At 40.3% G+C, this 22,745-nt stretch overlaps 1 protein-coding gene and 2 non-coding genes across 4 annotated transcripts; all 3 read right to left on the bottom strand.

Moving 5' to 3' along the window:
* Nucleotides 1–2,773: 2,773 nt before the first annotated feature.
* Nucleotides 2,774–7,218, bottom strand: RPS3A (ribosomal protein S3A). Of its 2 annotated transcripts, XM_028125295.2 has the most exons (7): nt 7,119–7,198; nt 6,585–6,740; nt 6,244–6,347; nt 5,703–5,890; nt 4,209–4,417; nt 3,312–3,421; nt 2,774–3,146 (listed from the first exon to the last, which is right to left on the bottom strand). In XM_028125295.2, exons 3-7 carry the CDS (start codon nt 6,296–6,298, stop codon nt 3,025–3,027), a joined length of 684 nt encoding a protein of 227 aa, XP_027981096.1. In that variant the 5' UTR covers nt 6,299–6,347; nt 6,585–6,740; nt 7,119–7,198; the 3' UTR covers nt 2,774–3,024. The 2 variants fall into 2 exon arrangements, with proteins under 2 accessions (XP_027981096.1, XP_027981095.1); XM_028125294.2 differs by lacking the exon at nt 6,585–6,740 and having other exon boundaries at nt 7,119–7,218.
* Nucleotides 3,629–3,702, bottom strand: LOC114225605 (small nucleolar RNA SNORD73). Its single transcript, XR_003612606.1, has one exon. It is a non-coding gene; the product is annotated as a small nucleolar RNA SNORD73 (small nucleolar RNA).
* On the bottom strand, nt 5,104–5,176 carry LOC114225603 (small nucleolar RNA SNORD73). Its single transcript, XR_003612605.1, has one exon. It is a non-coding gene; the product is annotated as a small nucleolar RNA SNORD73 (small nucleolar RNA).
* Nucleotides 7,219–22,745: the final 15,527 nt, after the last annotated feature.

The following is a 22,745-nucleotide window of genomic DNA, read 5'->3' on the forward strand; positions in this document are numbered from 1 at the left end:
TTCTGCCTCATTTTTCCAGTTAAAAACCTGTGTAATTACATAATGTGCACCCAAATTATCTAGGATACTTTTCCAAGCACCTTTTGTACATTAGTACACACTTATAACACTCAACTGTACACGTTCAAGAAGCAAAAGCCACTTAAAAAAAGCAAAAGCCAGTTTCAGATCAACTGTTAGTTTTGCTGCCTAATCCAATCATACCTGAACACAAAGGTCTTGTTTTTGAAGATTCCCACATCCCTGGTTACGACAGTTGTTTTCCAATGAAAAGACCAAAGTAAAATTGTTCCAATTAAGAGTCAAGTACAGAAAAGCCGTATGTGAATACTTAGAATCTATGTGTTAAGTTTCTAAGATACTTAAATGGGAAACAGGGAACAGAATTACCCTTTACAGTATTTCCCACTGGTTGGAAGTTACCTACCTTCAAGTTGGCCTAAAAGATAACTTGATTAAACCCATCATCAGACAGGCTGAACCATTTAAAAAATTCAATCACATACTCTTTCTGGGACCATTTTCAAATGAAAACTTGTAAGATGTAGCAGACTGGAGCTTGACTATTGATTCTCATTAATGTCTAACACCCAAGATAAAAACCGTTTAATTCCAGGACCCTACCCTCAGAGTGACGCTTTGTTAGACACAACTTCTGTCCACCCTGGAAAGGAAGCTCCTGTCATTTGAGATCCAAATGTACAACTCATGTTTTTTACTGAAAACATTTGCTTCTTCACTATGGGATATTAACAGGAATGTCATTCCTTCCTTTATTCAACCAACACTGAACTTCTAGGCACTGGAGGTACAGTGGTGAACAAGACCAAAAAACAGTCCTCATGGAATATTCTCGTAAACACAAGTAAAAACTACAGAAAAAGTAACCGGAAATTGGGAATGCCAGATAGGGCACGATTTTTAATAGGCCAAGCCTATCATCGGGGTCTACTGAGACTTAGAGGTAAAGGAGCAAGCTCTGTGGCATGTAAGGATAGAGTGTTCCACGCACAGGGAAAACAAGTGCCAAAGCCCTAAGGTAAGAATGTACCTAGCCAGCCCATCCAGGAATAGTGAGGGCAGCCTGGCTAGAAATGTTAGGGGAATGGTAATAAGAGCTCAGGGGCAAGATCAGTTTGGGCCTTGAGTGAACAGACCATCTAAAATTCCTTAAGAGGGGACCTAGGGAGGCCAGGTAAGCAGCAACAATCCAGGTAGTAATGATGGCAAAAGTGATCACAATGAAGTTGGTTAGAAATGGTGAGATTCCAGATATAGTTTGAGTATCAAGGATGAGCAGAAGATTTTGGCCTAAAACATAAGTGTGGGTTAAACTGTTAGGATCCAGAATACCGTTTTAGACCTGTCAAATGTGAAATGCCTATTTTATATCCAAGTAAAGATGTCAAGTAAGCAGTTGGATAGACAAAGCTATAGTTCAAAGGTACAGGATAGAAATAAAAAATCTGCATGTCAGTTTAATATATTAAATAAGAGTATTGATAAATGTCCAAGGACTAAGCCCTAAGCTTCTCCAACACTAAAGTGTGAGATGAACTAGTAAAGAGTGGCTATTGACATGGGAGGAAATCTTTTAAGATTCTAGCAACTGTCAAATGTCACTAGAGGAATATAAAATATAGGTCATAAATAGACCCTTTAGACCTAGCAACAAAGTTATGGCAACCTTCACAGCAACAGCTTGTGGGAAAGTGTCTAATTCATAATTTAAAAGTAAAATTAGGTACAAAGAAAATGGATTACTCAAACAACAAACAAAAAACTGCTCATTGTCCAAGAAAAAATCGTCAACTTTTTTGAGTTTTTTTTTTGTTTTGTTTTTAAAGATTTTATTTATTTATTTGACACAGAGCGAGAGAGAGGGAGAGAGCACAAGCAGGGGGAGCAGCAGGCAGAGGGAGAAGCAGGCTTCCTGCATGAGCAGGGAGCCCGACGTGGGGCTTGATCCCAGGACCCTGGGACCATGGCCTGAGCTGAAGGCAGCGGTTTAACCAACTGAGCCACCCAGGCGCCCCTGAGTTTTGCTATGTAAGGGGTTTGAATAAATATCAAGGTGAAAACTGCTAGAGCCAGGACCTTGATTAGGCAAGAGGGAGGGCAAAAAATGCTAATATATGTGGGAATTTAAGTTCTCTCATCTACTTTAAATTTTCTAATGATTTTAAGGTCATCAGCTGATCAAAAATGAAAAAGTTGGAGATGAGAAGGACTACAGAACAGAACGGGTGAACAACTAGAGGAGGAAATACTGGCTAGTGGGCACCATCAAATACCCACTTACTAACAGGTGATCAATAACCAATTTCTCTAGACAAGTTCAACTTCACAATACTGGTACACAGTGTGACATTTTGCTGCTATAGCGAAAAAACCCCAAAACTCTTAAGTTACCTTAAACGGGCTCTTCCCATTATTCTATCAGTCTAGTACAGTGATTTTTCAAGTCTGGTCCCTGGCCATCACCATCACCTAGAAACTGTTAAAACCCAAGTTTCCAAAAAAAAAGCAAGTTGGAAGTTTTCAGGTCTTACCCTACAACTATTGAATCAGAAACTCTGGGGGCAGGGCCCTGCCATATTTTAACAAGCCTTCCAAATGGTTCAAGAACCATTTAAGGGATACCTGGGTGGCTTAATCGGTTAAGCATCTGCCTTTGGCTCAGGTCACACTGGGCTCTTTGCTCAGCCGATAGCCTGCTTCTCCCTCTGCTGCTCCCCCTGCCTGTATTCTGTCAAATAAATAAAACCTTAAAAAAAATAGATTTCCTTTTATTAACCCTCCATATTTCCAGATCACTACAGCTTAAAATGGATCACTACTACCTTTTTGCAGCTATTTAGTAACAGAGCAGTGGATAAAATCCATACAACAGTATGGAAAAGTTCACATCATCATCAGTTCAGAATATCTGATTCACCAATCCTACATTATTTAAAAAGAATCATCAGAAATTAAACATCACAAATATGATTTTTTTATTTGTCACCATTAAATGTCTGACTTTTAAACAGATTCTTGGACTGGTGGCTCATATCCATCAGCTCGTTCAACTTTAGCACCGGTCTCATCCCCAGTAGCTTTTCCAGAACTACTACCTTCACCATGAAGCTCCATGAGCTTTCCCACTAAAAGAAAGAAAGAAAATGTTATAGCACCCCATTATCTTAAAATAATGGGTCTTCAATACTATATAGGCATGACAGAAAAAACCATCATTTGGACTCAGAAAAACAAGACACCAATATATCTGGCCACAAATTTTTCTCTCAGGAATCCTATTTTTCACTTACATTCAAACTTGGGCTTCTTCAGCATTTTTACTTTTCTAACGAAGACATCATGAAGTGGATAAATAGACTGACAAGCCTTTTCTATATCTTTTCCGATGCTGTCTGGAATCCTGCAAACCAGTCAAGATAGAAAGGATAAACTTATACATATTAATACCCACTTCATTTAATCCACTCAAATCCTCATGTAAGACAGTCTATTATTGCCCCTTTACAGGTGGAGGTTAAATGATCTGGATTATACAGCTAGTTAGTAGGAAAGTTAGCATTTGACCTTTCTGCCTTTTCTATTCCACCCTCTTAGGCAACTGCATGGGAACATCAGAAAAATGTTAACAGTGTTGTATCAGTGGACATCATCTGGGACCAAAACATCTTGTCGTCATCTATTCCCATACATTATTGACTATGGAAACAAGTTTTGCCTAGTCAGTATATTTTCTAATTAAGACAAAAGCATTTCCTATACTTCAAGTCTCACTATCTGCCTTGAGATTGCTTCATTCAAATAAGGATAAAGAAACCAAATCACATTTACTGAGCACTTAACATGTTTTCATTTTAAGGGACATAGCCCAACAGTTTCACAGACAGGATTTTTTATTTATTTATTTTTTGGACAGAGAGAAACACAGCAAGAGAGGCAACACAAGCAAGGGGAGTGGGAGAGGGAGAAGCAGGCTTCCTGTGGAGCAGGGAGCCTGATGGGGGTCTCGATCCCAGACTCCAGGACCATGACCCAAGCCGAAGGCAGACGCTCAACGACTGAGCCACCCAGGCACCCCACAGACAGGATTTAAATACAGGTCTGACTCCACCTTGTTTCATATGCTTTCCTTCATTTGAGATATAATCAGAGATTCAGGGTTATGTGGTATGAGGAAAAGAAACACTTACAATTTATTGACCACTTCTTTCAAGTCATTTGTTTGCACCTCTCGGGTCATGATTTCCATCATCTTTTTCCGAATTTGACGGACCTGTTGGTGCTGAGCATAAGAGGTCTTCCGAATCTGATTATTGCGTTTTTTAGTAAAACCAACACAAAATAGACGAAGCAAATAACCATCGGTAGTCTTGACATCAACATGAGCTTCGATCATGGTCTAGTGAAAAAAAATATTGTCAGATGTACCAGGTTTTAATGTTATCAACTTATAGCCCTCAAATTCTAATATAAAAACACTAGAAAAATCAAGTACTCATCATACAATATAAAGTAACAGAAACTATAAGCCTAAAGAATTAACTTCCTTTTAGTGAACTTACCCAGTTACTCCAAATCTTACTAGCCTTCGTAACTAATAAATACCAAATCCTCTCAACTCTCTTCCCTAGGTAACACCTCTATCCCCATCTCAACAGCACCCAGCCCCCCAAATCTTTTACGTGCCAGCCTTTAACAGCCTACCCTTCCCACCAATCAACTGTACACCTCTGCATAAGAAAATCAGTTCTAAGAGACTCCAGTCTACACTTACTCTTTTAAAGAATGTGTCTAAGTATACTGCTATAACACTAAATGCGTATTTTTTAAATGTCCTCGTGTTCCAAACTAAAGCCTGATGACGATTAAATATTCAATTTCACAGCTAAAATGTAATAAAAAATCCACTAACTACTCATATTTTTGCCTCAAGTTAAACGAAAATTACCTTAGGTAGCAACAAAAACTGAAATACCTCCTTTGCATTTTGTAAGTTGTATACTTTAGTTTATAAATGAGTATACACTTACAGCAAAAGGACCTTAGAATTCTATTTCCAGAAATTCAACCATAAAATCTTCTGGGAATGTCAGAAATAAATGTAACGGTATAATCAGTATGTATCATTTGGGACCGAAACATTTTGTCATCATTCATTCCCATATACAAAACATCCCAAAACTGAATGTTTAGCCAAACACATCTGACCAATGTAATTATTTCCTGTAATAACAATGCTTTCTAAATGCTTTGTATCAAGTGCTGTGCTCAAGCATATTTAATGGCTCTTTTATTTCATCTTCGTAACTCCAAGAAGTGATACTCTTACCTACCTACCATTTTAGATAAAGGAATCAAAGCTTAGCAAGCTTTATGTCAGAACTGGGAAATGGAGCAAAGACTCCAACCTCACACCAGAGGCTCTGCCACTCTTAGCAACTCTGATAACCCACTTTTAATGCAAGTAAATAAAAAAACCTTGAACTCCACTTAAGTAAGAGGTCATGGCTTGCTCACGGCTTTACTCAAGTTCAAGAGTGCCAATCCCAGAGTCAGCACTCAATAAAAGCTAGAAAACATCAAGATTTGAAATGAAATCTACATATGCTCCTCCTTTTCATAACAAGGCATCCTTGGCTATGCACGCCAAAGCACCACGCACGCTAAGGAACTTTTGTTCTCACCTGCCATTTTTTGACCATGGAGCACATTTTGTCACGGGTAAGATCCATGCCATGGAAATTAGTCAGGCAGTTTTTGCCCTGAACATCCTCAGTAATTAGCTTGAATTTTCTAAATGCAACTTCATCATTCTGCAAATCAGCAAGGCTCACTTCAAAAACCCGACCCTTGAGGCCATCAGATGCGATTTCTATAAAACAAGAAATTGTCTTATTAACATTAGGAACCACATAAAGTCAAGCCAACAAAGAACATTCGAGCATAAACTTGAACTTAGAAAGTTAATAGTAAATTATAAAGATCCTAGGTTCTGTTAACCAAATCCATGTGGACACCAATGACTTACTGACAATGCTCACTAGAAACTCAAAAGTACCTAGGCACATTTTCTTAGTAATTCTAAAAATGCACCATCTTTCTTCTACAAGTGTTGTATGAAACAAGCACCACCGTGGCCAAAGCTGCAACCAAGAGCTATTTCCTTAATTCTCCCACCAGTAGACCTTAATTTAAAAAAATGCAAAACAAGAATAAAATACTCACTGGTTCCTTGAGTTCTTGTGACTAATGTTTTTCCAATATTTCTTATATTGAACATAGCTGGTGCTTTCACATCATACCAATCTTTCTTAGAAAATGGATCAACCCTGTATTTTAAAAACATTTAAGTTTTATCGCAAATCACGTAATTCTTATTGAGTTTTTAAAACTTTCCTCACTCTAATGATTTTAAATGACTAACTGGCATGTAAGCAACGAGTGTAAGAACCACCTACTCCTCTCAGGGAGGTGAGGGGCGCATATTGCAAACCTAGCTCTTCCCCACGATGTCTGCTTCACTATACACAAACCGGACACTTTGAAAAAGTTTACCACAAACGTACACACTCCCCTCCCCATCGGTTCTTCGGCTACACAAGCAGCATTGCCTCCAAATAACATGCACGTCTCTTGAACTTTACTGGTACGTGAAGACACGTACTGGTAACCCCGGCTCTTCAGAGATTCACACGAGCTCATTAGAACGCCAGAAGTCCCACCTGGTCCAAAGACAGGAAGGGGTGCGGGGTCCCGGGTGAACAAGAGTGACTTCCTCAACTCCAGCTCTCGGGAGCAGTACCCTCTATTACCCGGGGAGGTCAGGAAGCCCACAACACGGAACACGCCAGCTCCGAATAGCGTCGACAATTTAGCTCAAAAAGGGGGGCGCACAAGGCCAGAAGGCCAAAGGAAAGAAGCCGGCCCGTGGCGACGCAGCACCCATACCCGCCAGGCCGCCGTTCTGGGTTTACCAACCCTGCACGGCCCTCGCAATCCAACTGACATCCTCACCATCCGGCCCACACCGCCATCCAGAACCCACCCGCCGAGCCCAGCATGACCCCAAAAAGCTGGGGGCCAGGACAGGATCCACTTACACTTTCTTCTTGGCTCCCTTTTTGCCGCCTTTCGTAAGGCGCTTGTTCTTGCCGACCGCCATGGCGCTGTTCAGGGAGCCAAAAGGGCGGAAGTTAAACTCACGCGAGAACTTAGGCGTACTGGGCGAGGCGTGCCATCTACGTGACCTTCGATCTTGCGTTTTTCCGGCCTTAAGAATATCGCGACAACAGAAAGAGGAACTCTGATTGTAGCTGCGACAGCGCCCTCACGCGTGTGGAGACTGAGTAGCACGCCGCAGGCGGCTCTCCAGGTCGCGGTGCCCGGGAGGGGCGGGCGCTGGCGCGGGCGGCCTGACGTACGAACCCCTGGTTGCAGTTGGTTTCCGTGGCTCTGAGGCCCGGAAGTAAGTTTCCGTGGCAGGAGGCGGCCTCTGCACCGTAGTTAAAAGCGAACTTACCGGTTCACTGTCGTTTTTGGAGACTATGGGATTCGGAATCAGACGGCAGATCTAGTTTCAAATGCTAGTTTCAGTATTTAGCCTGGTGACTTATCTATGCTTCAGTTTCCTCGTATTTAGAAAGGAGATAGTAATATAATCTGCCTCATAAAGTTGTTAGTAGGATTAAATAAATTAGTAGGATTTAAGTAAGTAGTATTAAATAACTTTGGAGACACTAGTAATGTTCCGCATGTTGATAGGATTGCTGGTTAGTGGGAAATGTTCACTTGTGAACATCAAGTTACACACTTGTGTACTTTTCTATAGGTTTATTATACGTTGATAAGAAGTTAATGATTGTTTCCTTGAGGGACTGATTCCACTGTCCCAGATATTTCAATTTTTCAAGAAAAGCTGGAAATCACCAAACTTTTCATTTTTTGCAACTGATGCAAAAAAAATCTTTTTAATTATAGGGGTTTAACAAAAAACATCCTGGTTAGATGTGGCTCAAGTGGTGCAGCCCCCGGAAAGCTGGCCCATACAGGCCTGGTATTCAGGCAGAGGTTCGTTGAGTTCTGGTCTCTGACTTCCCCTCTCGCAAAAACCCTGTGACCCAGTCAGAAACCAGTTCCCACTCCCAAAGCCCCACAAACCTTTAACCCTGTAATCCCTTTCAGTCCTCCTAACGTCCATCCCCTACCTCCTACTACTCCCCCCATCCAAAACAGTCTTCCTAAATCTCCAGTCCTATCCTGAAATCTTTCAGTAATCCCCTTAATCTAAGGTGCTTATAGCATAAAGTCCTTATTTCATAACAATATGAATATATTTAACACTACTGAACTGTGCACTTAAGAGTGGTAAAGATGGGGGGGCCTGGGTGGCTTAGTTGGTTGAGTGGCTGCCTTCAGCTGAGGTCGTGATTCCCGGGTCCTGGGATAGAGCCCCACATCGGACTCCCTGCTGGGGGCGGTGGGGCGGGGGAGTCTGCTTCTCCCTTTCCCACTCCCTCTGCTTGTGTTCCCTCTCTTACTGTGTCTCTCCCTGTCAAATAAATAAATAAAATCTTTTTTAAAAATTAAAAAAAAGTGGTAAAGATGGTAAATTTTATGGCTTGGGTTTTTTTTTTTAAGATTTTATTTATTTATTTATTTATTTATTTGCGAGAGAGAGAGAGAGAGAGAGAGAGAGAGAGAGAGAGAGAGCAAGGCAAGCAAACAGACTGCTGCTGAGCAGGAGCTCAATCCCAGGACCCTGAGATCATGACCTGAGTTGAAGGCCCACGCTTAACTGACTGAGCCACCCAGGTGCCCCATGGTTTGGTTTTTCATTTGTTTGTTTTTCTACAATTTAACCCAAAAATCAAGTCCGTAGCCAAGCCACAAAAACTCTTTTATCTGGCCCTCATCTGTTTTCATCATCACTACATCTTGGCCTTTACCAGGTCCCCCAACCCCTGTTTTAAAATTCCCTACCCTAGGGGTACCTGGGTGGCTTAGTTGGTTAAGCGTCTGCCTTCTGCTAGGGTCATGATCCCAGAGTCCTGGGATCGAGGGGCTCCCTGCTCAGCGAAGAGTCTGCTTCTCCCTCTGCCCCCACCCCTGCTTGTGCTCTTTCTCTCTCTCAAATAAAATCTTAAGAATAAATAAATAAAATAAAATTCCCTACCCTGAACAGTTTTCTCTTCCCTTCATTCCTTTTCCCTTAGCAGCGAGTAAATACCTGTGCATTTTCAAGACCGCTCAGCCTCATTTCTTCTTTCAGTAAGAGATTGAGTCCCCAGACACATAGGCTTTCCCTCGGACCTGTTCCCAGAAGACCTAGCACTACTTAACTTCTTAGTAACTATGGATTAAAACTGTTCCTTTCTTACTATGAACAGGAGTGACAGAGCAGTCATTTTCTTATTTTTAAATTTTACCAACCTATAAAAAAACAAAAGACAACTGCATTTACTATCTGCATCACTTCATTTTTAGATTATATTTTGACCCCAAAATAAAAATAAAGAACATATCCTCTAAAAACTCAGTCCTTTTAAATAAATAAATCAACTTTATGAAAACCTCTTTAGACCATATTTATATATTTTTTTGTCTTACTGCAGACTGGTGAAAACTAGTGACCAGTGGAAATCAGTGAGTCCTTCTAAATACAATATTGAATCTAATAAACTGTTTATTAATTCCACACTTACAGTAACCTTGACTAAGTTTACTTTATGGGTGGCAGTTCACTACTTTAATACCTTCCCAGTGGAAAATGTTATAGACCCCAAGGCTACCTATTCCAGAATAAAAACCAAACTTGTCTTCTTCCTAGTCTAATTCCTCTTTCTGCCCAAGAGTAAAAAAGCCCCAGAGGAGGCAGTAATGAAGTCCGTTGCATCTAGTTTCTTCTAGCAACACCAGCATCTAAGGGATTTGTCAGAGGTACATATTTGAATCCTCTGTTTTGTAATAAAAGCTTTTTTTGAAAAAAATTATGTTCCTTGACACTTACATTAAATGGTGCAATTATCAAAACAGATAATGGAAGACAGCACAGGGCATGTGAAATCAGGTTATTGGGTCTCAACCATCTGAGAATTTCAAAATTCAGATAGAATAAAATGGAACAGAAAATTGTCACACTGCATCAAACCTAGTAAAGTGTCAAATTGTTTCATTAATTTTCTTTTCATCTGTGACTTATCTCTTCAATTGATCTAGTGATTTTTAGATTTTGATTACTGTCTTATTTCTAAAAGGTTAACTTAGTTCTTTTTCAATTTCACTTTGTAGCTTCTTATTCTTTAAAGGCATCTTCAATATAGATTTAAACCAGTGAGCATAATTGTCTTATAGTCACTGTATGATAATTCCAGTATCTGAATTCTGTCAGTTTGTTTCTATTATCTATTTTTGTGTTGGCTCTCTGATTATAGTTTATCTTTGTGTACTGGTCATTGCATGTGAAAACTAATATTTGGGGTACCTGGGTGGCTCAGTCGGTTAAGCATCTGCCTTTGGCTCAGGTCATGATCCCAGGGTCCTGGGATGGAGCCCTGCATCAGGCTCCCTGCTCATCAGGGGAGTCTGATTCTCCCTCAACCCTTCCCCCCTGCTGGTGATAGATGTCTCTCTCACGTGTTTCTCTCTCTCTCAAATAAGTAAATACAGTCTTTTTTAAAAAGTGAAAACTAATATTTGTGGGAATAATTTGAGGCCTGTGATGAAGATACCCTCTTTCAGATAAGATATGCATATCCTTCTGCCAGAGTCCTGCAGCATTTAAATCAGCTTTTTTTGGCTTTAGGCTTCCTTGCCACCCAGGAGGTTCAAATCCAGCGATAATTCCTTGTAGGTGTCCTACTCTATATTCAGCTCTTAATGGTGTAACCCTGTGAGGTCACAGTTTGCTGAAGGGAGGATCTCCTGTTAGACTTCACACCTCCTATGGATCCTGGGATTGGATTTATGTCCCTGTCACCCAGAGGGACTATCCAAGTCAGTGTTCCAGTTATCTGGAACCAGAAATACACTTAGGGCAAAAGTAGTTTGGTATTTATTTATCTTGTTTATTCCTTTTTTTTTTTTCCATCCTGTTTTGGATAAGTAATTCCTTACCAAAAAGAATACATTTTATTATTATTAAGATTTTATTTTTAAGATCTCTACACCCAATGTGGGGCTTGAATTTACAACCCCAAGCTCAGCAATTTCATGGTCTACAGACTGAGGCAGCCCAGCGCCCCCAAGAATAGCATTTTAAGTAGAGTTTTGGTTTGGAAGCTTGGGGAATAGTTGATCATTTATTTAACTGATGTTTAGAAATTTCTTCCATAAATGGAGAAATTTGAGGAAATCTTGCTTTGTTATCTTAAATTTTTAAATTATGCATTCTGTTCATCATCCTGATAAATAAATGCAAATTTGTCTTTTTACTGATGACATTATCTTAATGCTTAAATGGTATTACTGAATCCTAACCAGATTGCAGTGAAACTAGTGCTCTCTCATTCATCCCTGTTGGTATTTTACAATAATAATCGACTTGAAAAATAATTTGTCCATGTGATTCAAAAACCATCGGTGTCCCGCAAATATATCATAAGGAAATAAATCAAAATTGGGGAAAAACCTGTATGTGTAAAGATATTATTCAGTCTTAATCATAAAATTAGAAGATGAGAAATAACCTAAATGCTTTAAAAGAAAGAAATGGAAGGGAGGTGGGGCAGACAGTTAAGCCTCAGACTCTTGGTTTCAGCTCAGGTCGTTCCCTTGGGGTTGGAAGATGAGCCCCATGTTGAGCCCCGTGTTGGGCTCCAAGCTCAGCCCAGAATCTGCTTAAGACTGTTTCTCCCTCCTGCCTGCCACCCCCACACCCTCACACACACACACACACACACACACACTCTCTCTCTCTCTCTCTCTCTAAAATAAATCTTAAAAATAAATAGCTGAAAGGGTGATGATTCTTAAATTAAAAAAATAATAAAATAAAATAAAGAAATGTTTAAATTATGATACATCCATTTGGTATACCATTATGTGGCCATTATAAATCATGAGTATGAACATTGTTTAGACAAATGGAAAATGCTTATGATAAAGTGGTCAATGCAGGATACAAAATTTATATACATCTTTATTATAACTATATAAAAGGCAAAAGGCATTAAAAAAAAAAAAGACATATCAGGGCGCCTTGGTGGCTCAGTTGGTTAAGCGACTGCCTTCGGCTCAGATCATGATCCTGGAGTCCCAGGATCAAGTCCCACATTGGGCTCCTTGCTGAGCAGGGAGTCTGCTTCTCCCTCTGACCTTCTTCCCTCTCATGCTCTCTATCTCTCATTCTCTCTCTCTCAAATAAATAAATAAAATCTTTAAAAAAAATGACATATCAAATACAAGAAACTTGGGACACCTGGGCAGCTCAGTCGGTTAAGCGTCTGCCATCAGCTCAGGTTATGATCCCAGGGTCCTGGGATCAAGTCCCGCATCAGGCTCCTTGCTCAGTGAGGAGCCTGCTTCTCCCTCTGCCTGCCGCTCCCCCTGCTTGTGCGCTCTCCTTCTCTGACAGATGAATAAATAAAATCTTAAAAAAAAATACAAGAAACTTAACAATTTAAAATCTCTCAGGTTATTTGGTGAGCCCATCTATATCAGACTCAGAGGAAATCAACATAGTTGTACTAGAGTGGCATTCCTTTTTTCTTCTGTTTTGTCAAGTTCCTATGACATTAAGTATAAAATGAATAATTGAAAATTAATATAAAGGGGCTCCTGGGTGGCTCAGTCGTTGGGCGTCTGCCTTCAGCTCAGGTCATGACCCCAGCATCCTGGGATCCAGCCCCCTATGGGGCTCCCTGCTTGGTGGGAAGCCTGCTTCTCCCTCTCCCTCTCCTTCTCCCCCTGCTTGTGTTCCTTCTCTCGCTGTGTCTCTCTGTCAAATAAATAAATAAATAAAATCTTTAAAAAATATATATAAAAATAACATATTGGTGATGGTTGCACAACTCTGAATATACTAAAAACATTTAATTGTGTACCTTAGAAGGATAATTTTATGGTATGAGAGTTATATCTGAAAAAGCTGTTGTTAAAAAATTAAAAACATAAATTCTAAAGTGAATATTATTTATGAAATATCCCAGTGTTTGAGCTTTTTAAAATATTTAATTTGCCAATCCTGTAGTCTTATAATTAAATATCATTCTATCTTTGGTCCTCCCAGCTCTTTCCCCACTGCTACCAATACAGCTGTGCTCTTTCTCATGGAGACCTTCATTTTCTTTAATACATCTGTGATACTGTGATTTATAATAAGAAACATATATATTTCCATCTTGGTCTGGGTTGCTGGTACAGAACTCCAAAAACCCTAAGTGATGAGATCAGTAAAGGTATCTCTCATTATGTTAATAGTTTTGGATGCACCTAAGGATGGGCGCTGGTTGCCAGAACCAACTCTGTGATTATAGGGTTGGAATTTTCTGTCCCACCCCCATGACCTCCCCATAGGGAGTTGTTCTAGAAGTTGAGTTCAATCACCAATGGTCAGTGGTTGATCATGCCCATGTAATGAATCCTCTTTAAAAATCCAAAATGGCAAGGGAGCACCTGGGTCGCTCAGTCCGTTAAGTCTCCAACTCTTGGTTTCAGCTGGGGTCATCATCTCAGAGCCCTGGAATGGAGCTCCATGTTCAGTGGGGAGTCTGCTTCTCTCTCCCTCTGCCTCTCTCCCTGCGCATTCATGCTCACTTTCTCTCTAAAATAAATAAATGAATCTTAAAAAAAATAAAAATAAAAACCCAAGGTGGGGCACCTGGGTGGCTCAGTCGTTAAGCGTCTGCCTTTCGCTCAGGTCATGATCCCAGGGTCCTGGGATCGAGCCCCACGTCGGGCTCCCTGCTCCGCGGGAAGTCTTCTCCCTCTGCTTGTGTTCCCTCTCTCGCTGTGTCTCTCTCTGCCAACTAAATAAATAAATAAATAAATAAATGATATCTTTAAAAAAAAAAAAAAAAACCCAAGGTGACAGGGTTCAGAGAGCTTCTAGGTTGGTGAACACATGGAGATGTGGGGAGGCTGGTGTGTTTGGAGAGAGCATGCCTATGCATCTCCTCCATCTGGTTGTTCCTGAGTTCTCTCCTTTTATAGTAAATCAGTAATCTAAATGTTAACTTACTAACTTTAAAGTAAATAAAATGTTTCTCAGAGTTCTGTGAGCCACTCTAGCAAATTAACCCAAGGAAGAGATTGCTGGGACCTCAGATCCATAGCCAGTCAGAAACAGGTGATAACCTGGACTCACGATTGGTGTCTTGTGGGGGGGGGGGCAATCTGAAAGGCTGGAGCACTTCACCTGTGGGATCCGATGCCATCTATGGGTAGGTAGTGTCAGAATTGAGTTCGATTGTAGCGCATCCAGCTGGTGTCTGGGAATTGCTTTTTGGTGTGGGAATGACCCCCATCAGTGGGTTCCAGGATCATTTAACATAATTTTCTCCCAGTCTGTAAACACTTCCTGATCTCATTTCCTTTTCCTCTCAGCTGCAGCCCATGGTTGCTCATCTGAGCAACAAACTTTCTCACCAAAACTCTATACTTCCTTGTGGCCTTAACCTTGTCTGACCCTACGCAGAAAACCCTAAATCTAGTTCAGTATGCAGTCTACCTTCGTGATTGTGTAAGTCCCAGTTTTTTTTACTCCTCCCTGTATTGACCTTGTTCAGTCCTTCCTACCTTAACTGCTTGATCATGTGACTTGCTTTGCTCAAGAGACATTAGCAACTATGACTCAAGCCAATGGCTTAAAAAATGCTGGCATTGGGGCGCCTGTGTGGCTCAGTCGGTTAAGCGTCTGCCTTCGGCTCAGGTCATGGTCCCAGGGTCCTGGGATCGAGCCCCGCATCGGGCTCCCTGCTCAGCAGGAAGCCTGCTTCTCCCTCTCCCACTCCCCTTGCTTGTGTTCCCTCTCTCGCTGTATCTCTCTCTCTCAAATAAATAAATAAAATCTTTGGGGCGCCTTGGTGGCTCAGATGGTTGGGTGTCTGCCTTCGGCTCGGGTCATGGTCCCGGGGTCCTGGCATCGGGTCCCGCGTCGGGCTCCCTGCTGGGCGGGGAGCCTGCTTCTCCCTCTGCCTCTCTCTTCTCTCTCTCTCTGACTCTCATGAAGAAATAAATAAAACATTTAAAAAAATAAATAAAATAAATAAAATCTTTAAAAAAAAGGTGCTGGCATTGGGGCACCTAGGTGGCTCAGTCAGTTAAGTGTCCAACTCTTGTTTTTGGCTCAGGTCATGATTTCAGGGTTATGAGACTGAGTTCCCTCTGAGCATGGAGTCTGCTTAGGATTCTAGATTCTGTCTCTCCCTCTCCCTCTCCCCCACCACTCTGCTCGCTTGTGCTCTCTCTCTCCCTCTAAAAAACAAAACAAAACGAAACAAAGAGCTGTCTGCTCTTTAGAACCTTTCTTAGTTCCCTAAGAAGCCTAAGTTAGCGGGCTGGAGAATGAGAGGTCTTTTAAAGTAGATTAAGTAGCCGCAGTTGAGGTCTCTCCAGAACATTATTCTTTTTTTTTTTTCGAAGATTTTATTTATTTATTCATGAAAGACAGAGAGAGAGAGAGAGGCAGAGGGAGAAGCAGGCTCCCAAGGAGCAGGGAGCCCAAGGCGGGACTTGATCCCAGGACCCTGGGATCACGACCTGAGCCGAAGGCAGACGCTTAACCATCTGAGCCACCCAGGCACCCTCCAGAACATTATTCTGCCAATCATCAGATATTTGAATAAGTCCATCCCAGACCATTTAGTCCAACTAAGCCAGCCTGGAACAAAGAACCACCTTGCTGACATTTAGAATTGTAATAAATAATAAATACTTGTTGTTTTAAGTCATGGAGAGTTGAGAAAATTCGTTTTGCAGCAAAAACTAACATGGATTTTCTCTAACCTTACATTTACCCTTACCTTCATAGCATGATTAGGGAAACACATTTGAGGCTGGAACTATTAGAAATTAATCATATCACATCTCACCTGTGTTCTTGTGGTCCCTGTCAGTCCTTTTACCTGTCAGCTACCTTCCCCTACTTCTCAAAATATCTTACCATTCCAGTTCCTCACCCTGATCCTCCCATTCCCAATTCAGTCCTATCCCCTGTCATTTTTAGAATATCAGTTTGTTGTCTGCTCAAGATAATGTGGAGCTTGCAGGCTCAGCAATGACTCTGGATATTTTTCTGTATAGGCTAAAAAGCCATTGGAGGGCGCCTGGGTGGCTCAGTCATTAAGCATCTGCCTTGGCTCAGGTCATGATCCCCGGGTCCTGGGATCGAGTGCCACATCAGGCTCCTTGCTCCGCAGGAAGCCTGCTTCTCCCTCTCCCACTCCCTCTGCTTGTGTTCCTGCTCTCGCTATGTCTCTCTCTGTCAAATAAATAAATAAAATCTTTAAAAACCTAAAGCCATTGGAGATTTTTGAGCAGTGGAGTGACGCTCCAGTTCTTGTGTGGAAAATACAATGTAATAGAGCAAGAATAGAATTAAGAAGTTAAAAGAGATGATGGTAGCTTGGTTTAGGGAGATAGAGGAGGAAGTGCAGAGGGTGGAGAGTGGTGGGAAACAGGACACCATTCATGGAGATTAACATGCAAATGACATCCTTTGGAATAGTGAAATGCAGTTGCAGTGGGTAGCCGTGGGTAGAGGGATGCCCTGAAATTCTGGTTATATTTTGAAGATAAGAACCAACAAATTTGCTAAAGAATTGTGTGAAAATTAAAAGAGGAATCAAGGATAATCACATTGTGTAATAATGATTTTTTTACATTGGTGCTTACCTGTCCTACCCCCTCTGAGCAGAAGGCAGACTCTGTCCTAAATATCTTTCTTTGTATACTGGAACGAATGAATGAATGAATGAATGGCTCAATTAATGGATGAATCCTGATTAACATTTTTACGTTAGAACAGATTACCTATTTTCTTTGAGAAAATAGCTTTCTCCTTGCTTTTCTATTTACAAAGTGAAAGTATTGTATAATAATGAGGTTTCATTGTATTCTAGATGGGATTATTAAAAAGTACCCGACACTAGTGCTTCCCCAAATACAGTCATCAGAATGATTACCAGTCAACAAACTATTATCAGTTGGCAATGAAATAAGGAGTTTTTGACAGAATGAAGTCAATTGTGTCACTAAACACACTATTCAGCTGGCTTTTTTTTTTTCCCCATAGTAAAACTTTGTTAAGGAAGTAGTATGCTGATTTGCATTCTGGCTTAAGCTCCTTATCTTGTTGCCAATTGGCACCTTTTGTTACACTACAACAAACGATCCACTGGATTTTCTGAATGCTATAGAATATTTTATTGGGCATGCCAAACATAGTAGAGGCCTGGTAAATTATTCTTAAAGTCCCAAGATAATCTGCAGAGTTATATAGAGGGGATGATGTATTTGAAAATGAGAAAATTGTTTTTGAAAGGACTTTAAAACGTTTAAAGGCAGCAAGATATACTGGAAAGAACATGGATTTTGTACTCAGACCTGGTTTCAAATCACTGCTGTGTCACCTGCCATGTGACTTTATATTGTCTTTGTTTTGTCACAGCTAAGTGGAAATAATACCTACTTCCCTGTGGTTATTGCAAGGTTTAAGTGACACAATATAAATTAGAAGCCTAGCACAGGGCTTAGCATGAAGGAGGCACTCAGTAACTATTAACTCTCCTTTTCTCTCTTTCCAAAACAAATATCAGCTGCCCAGTCACACTCTTGTCAACACCTCTCTATCGTTAACCTTGTTAAATTTCAAGTGTGTTCTTGTTAGAGTCCTTTCCCCTGCTCACATGGTTTGTGTGGTTTGTTAGGGATGGCAGATATGAGGAATTTGTTCCAGGAAGCAGAGCAAGAGAACTGAGAAAGAGGGGCGCCTGGGTGGCTCAGTCGTTGGTCTGCCTTCGGCTCAGGTCATGATCCCGGGGTCCTGGGATCGAGCCCCGCATTGGGCTCCCTGCTCAGTGGGAGGCCTGCTTCTCCCTCTCCCACTCCCCCTGCTTGTGTTCCCTCTCTCGCTGTGTCTCTGTCTGTCAGATAAATAAATAAAATCTTAAAAAAAAAAAAGAGAACTGATAAAGAAAACTGAGATTAAATCTGTGCACATGGAGCACCTGGGTGGCTCAGTCGGTTAAGCGTCTGCCTTCGGCTTGGGTCATGATCCCAGGGTTCTGTGATCGAGCCCCACATGGAGCCCCCTGCTCAGTGGGGAGCCTGCTTCTCCTTCTCTCTCTGCTGCTCCCCCTGCTTGTGCTCTCTTTCTGGCTGTCTCTCTCTTTCTATCAAATAAATAAAATCTTTAATAAATAAATAAATAAATCTGTACATAGTGATATTAATGTCATTACAAAAATACCATAGTACAATCAAACTAGATTCCTTACGACCATTGCTATCACTAAGAAAAGCCACACATCGAGAGGATACTCACCTTTTTTTGATACCCACACAACCATTCTTGTTGCTATTTTGAGTGAGACTTGAAACCACTTTCCTTATGCTGTAAGAGTACAAGTGGTAGAACTTTCCTTCTAGTCAACAACATTTCACAAAGTGAAAATCAAGGGCTAGAATCTATTATTGTCACTATTTGGTATCATGTAGACTTGGGTTCATGCTCACCCTATTGTACAATAGTTTAACTTCAGAGAAGTTTTTGATCTTTCTGAATTTGTTTCCTCCTTACTCTATTAGTTGGAAGTTCAGTTCAAGGCCACCATGTTGTACATCTCTAGGGAGTACTTCTCACAGAGATTGCACAGGGAGTTAAGCAACTACTTGGTTCAGAAACCGTAACAAAGGCTTAAATAATAATGGCATAAACAAGGTAGAAATGATTTCTTACTTATGAGAGAGTCCCAGTATATACAGTCTAAGACTGATGCCCAGGCTCCATAATGTTGGGGACTTAGATTTCAGTGGTCCATTCAGTCTTATTGCTATACCCACCATCATGGGTTACTCTTGTCCATGTGGCCCAAGACAAAAAAAAACAATATTTATTCCAGTAGGGAGAGGGAAAAGCAAGGAGGAGGGCACGTTTCTCACCTTGCAGGATACCATCTACAAGTTCTACACCTCCATTCTTCTCCTGTCACATTGTTGTCCATAGCTGCAAGAGAAGCTGGGAAATAGAAATCTTAGCAATATAGCCATGTGCCAACCAAAAATTTTATTACTTTTCAAGAATGGAAGAATGGATATTTAGGAACAGCTATTTTCTGTCTGCCTTACTTATAAAGCTTTTGTGAAAATTAAATACATACCTGATACAAAGTAGATGCTCAAAAATTTTCCTTTTTTTCTCATTCCTCTCACCATCTTACCCTAAAAGGGAAATTTTTTTTCCAACAGCCATTCATTAGCAATACATTTACAACACATCAATAGGAATTGTATAGGAGTGACTGGCTGCCTCAGTCAGCAGAGCATGTGACTCTTCATCTTGAGGTCTTTCGTTCAGGCCCCATATTAGACACAGAGATACTTTAAAAAACAGTTGGGAGCGCTGGATGGCTCAACCCCCACTCATGCTCTGTCTCTCTCTCTCTCAAATAAATAAGTAAAATCTTTTAAATTTTTTTTTATAAGAGCAGGAGCAGTGGGGGGGGGGGCATAGGGAGAGGGAGAAGCAGGCTACCCGCTGAGCAGGGCTCAACCCCAGGACCCCAAGATCAAGACCTGAGCTGAAGGCAGACGCTTAACCAACTGAGCCACAGGCACCCCTAGACTGCTTTTTTTTTTCTTAACTGACTAATCACAAAGTTTAGCTCTCAGTTAAAATGGGGAACACTATGGGGTACCTGGCTGGGTCAGTTGGAAGAGCATGCGACTCTTGATCTTGGGGTTGTGAATTTGAGCCCCATATTAGGGTGTAAAGATTACTAAAAAAAAAAAACTTTTAAAAATAAAATAATAAAATGTGGAACACTGTTAATGAATGCATGAAAGGTGCTGCAACAATAATAGACTTGGGAAAGGCACCAGAAACCATCTTGAATGTGCTGATTTTGATTAGAAGCTTGGTTCATAAGAAATGAGTAGAATAATGGAAATGTTGATAAGCAAATTCATGTGAGCAACTCAGGGGACCCCAAGATAGGATCCAAATTACTACAAGAATCACTTTGATCTGTCAGGTAGGGGATAAATCAGTGGTCTGGGGAAGAAAGGATCTTGGTTCTAGAGAGAATTGAATCCGGGCCTGGGTGGAAATATTTTGACTAACAAGAGAGAATAGTGACCTAAAAGGTCAGAAATAGAAGAAGGGTGCTTTTGACAAAATGGGGAGTAAACAAAGGATGATTTTAAAGAAAATGCATTCATTTACTCATTTATGTGTTTATTCACTCATTAGTGGCAGGCACAGTGAAATCGGGGGAGAAACATAGGATCTGCCCTCAAAAATCATAATATGCTATGGCAATTGAATAATGTAGGCCTGTATACTTGCACAGTACCTAATCTATATATGTATTTCACTCAACGACACCTTCAAATGGTACAGTAAGACAGCAATGTGCATATTACCATAAAATCCATGTACAGTCAAGTCAAATTACAAAGCCTTCAAAAACATTGTGCACGTTGTTTAAATTTTTGGTTAGAATAAATATCCACGTATACACTTCCTACCTTCTACTCCCAAAATCAGTATTGCAAATAGCATAGAGTCTCCTCTTAAATAGCATGGAGATCCTCTTAAGCAGGGTGTTTGCAGTGGTATTCACTACAACAAAATTTTTACTTGTAAATCAGATATTTATTTATATAATAGTATTTTCTAGCTACATAGTGACCTTTATCCTCTCAGTAGGTTCTTTATTTTGAGGCTTTCTCAAAAATTGTGATATTATGATACTTGCTCTTAATTGACATGGCTTCAATCCCAACTTCCTCACCAACTAGTCATATAATCACAGACAAGGCACTTAATCCCTCTGAGTTATGTCTCTGTAAAATGGAGCTAGTGATTCCTGCCCTATCCACCACACAGGATTATTGCTATGCTCTCAGTAAAAGTAAAAAATATATAGAACAGTGATTTTTTTTAATTGCTATAATTCCAGGCCTAGAGCATGTACCAGTACCCAGAGTGGTATTTAAATTGCCATCTAATTTTTCTGAGCACTTTGAAAGATGAGCTGAGGCTGGATTTCTCTTTTTCTCTGTTGAACTACCACACAACCCCATGTTTCCTATTCCTATTCCTATTTCTGCATTTTTCCTTCCTAATAATTGCTGAAATGAGAAGTGGTTTAAAAATGATTTAAGCCCCTGGTAATTATACTGAAAATACTGAGAAAACAGTAGAAGCTTTTCTTATATTATGGCAATAGGAAAGAAAATTAACATTAGGGAAGTCCTGATCTAGTAGTAGAATTATTTACATTATCTCGCTAATCTCTTTTAGTCCTCACAATGCTGTAGGATAAGATTGTACTTGAGGAAATATGACTCAGTGGTTTAGTGACTTGCCCCAAATCACAGCCCTTAAGTGTGGAGCTGATATTCCCAAAACCAAGTTTGATCACCGAGATTAACTTTTTTCCTCTAACAAATTCCCAAGTGCAGTTGATTCTGCTGGTCTGGAGTCCATGTTTTAAGAACCACTGGGTAAGACTCTGATGTATTTATCAGCTAGTATCTATAATGCTAAATTCAATGTTGGATTGGAAACCCAGGACATACTGGCTAGGGAGAAACTCAGGTTACCCCTCTTGAAACACAGTAAAAAACAAGTTAGAGGAACAAAAAGCACACAAGGCATATAGAAAAGAAAATTAAAATGGCAAGTGTAAATCAAAATTAAAATGGCAAGTGTAAATCCAATCCAATAACATTACATGTGAATGGAATAACCAATCCAGTAAAAAGGCAGACATTGTCAGACTGGATTTAAAAAATCCAACTATATACTGTCAACAGGAGACACACTTTAGATTCCAAGATACAAATAGAAAGTAAAAGAATGAAAAAGGGCATATCATGGAAACAAAAAAAGTTGGAGTGATTTTACTAATATCAGACAAAAGAGATTTAAAAGTCTTTTAATAAAAAATATTTTTAGAGATTAAGAGGGACATTTTTTAATGAATGTCAGGAGGCTGTAACAATTGTAACCGTATATACATCTAACAACAGATTGACAAAATACAATAAACAAAAACTTACAGAAATGAAGGGAGAGTTAGTTGTACAATAATAGTTGGAGACTTCACTACTCTGTTCTCAAAAATGGATAGAACAATCGGATGGAAGGCCAATCACAAAATAGAAGACTTGAGCAATGCTATAAACCAGCTAGGTGTATGGACATCTATAGAGCCCTCCACCCAACAACAGCAAGTGCACATGAGAAATCCTCCAGGATAGACCATATGCTAAGCCATAAAAATAAACAAATACATTGAAGAGGACAGAAATAATACAAAGTATGTTTTCCAACAAGAATGGAATAAATTGGAAATCAGTAACAGAATTTGGGGAAATTCGCAAGTATGTTGAAATTAAACAACACACTCCTAAATACCCAAAGGGTTAAAGGAGAAAGCAGAATGGAAATTAGAAAATGCTTTGAGGATTGCCTGGCTGGCTCAGTTGGTAGAACATCTGACTCTTGATCTCAGGGTTGTGAGTTCGAGCCCCACATTGGGCATGGAGCCTACTTAAAAAAA

Source organism: Eumetopias jubatus, unplaced genomic scaffold, assembly GCF_037043125.1.
Source record: "Eumetopias jubatus isolate StellerSeaLion01/CBP00866 unplaced genomic scaffold, mEumJub1_p1.0 scaffold_2, whole genome shotgun sequence".
NCBI classification, from domain to species: Eukaryota; Metazoa; Chordata; class Mammalia; order Carnivora; family Otariidae; genus Eumetopias; species Eumetopias jubatus.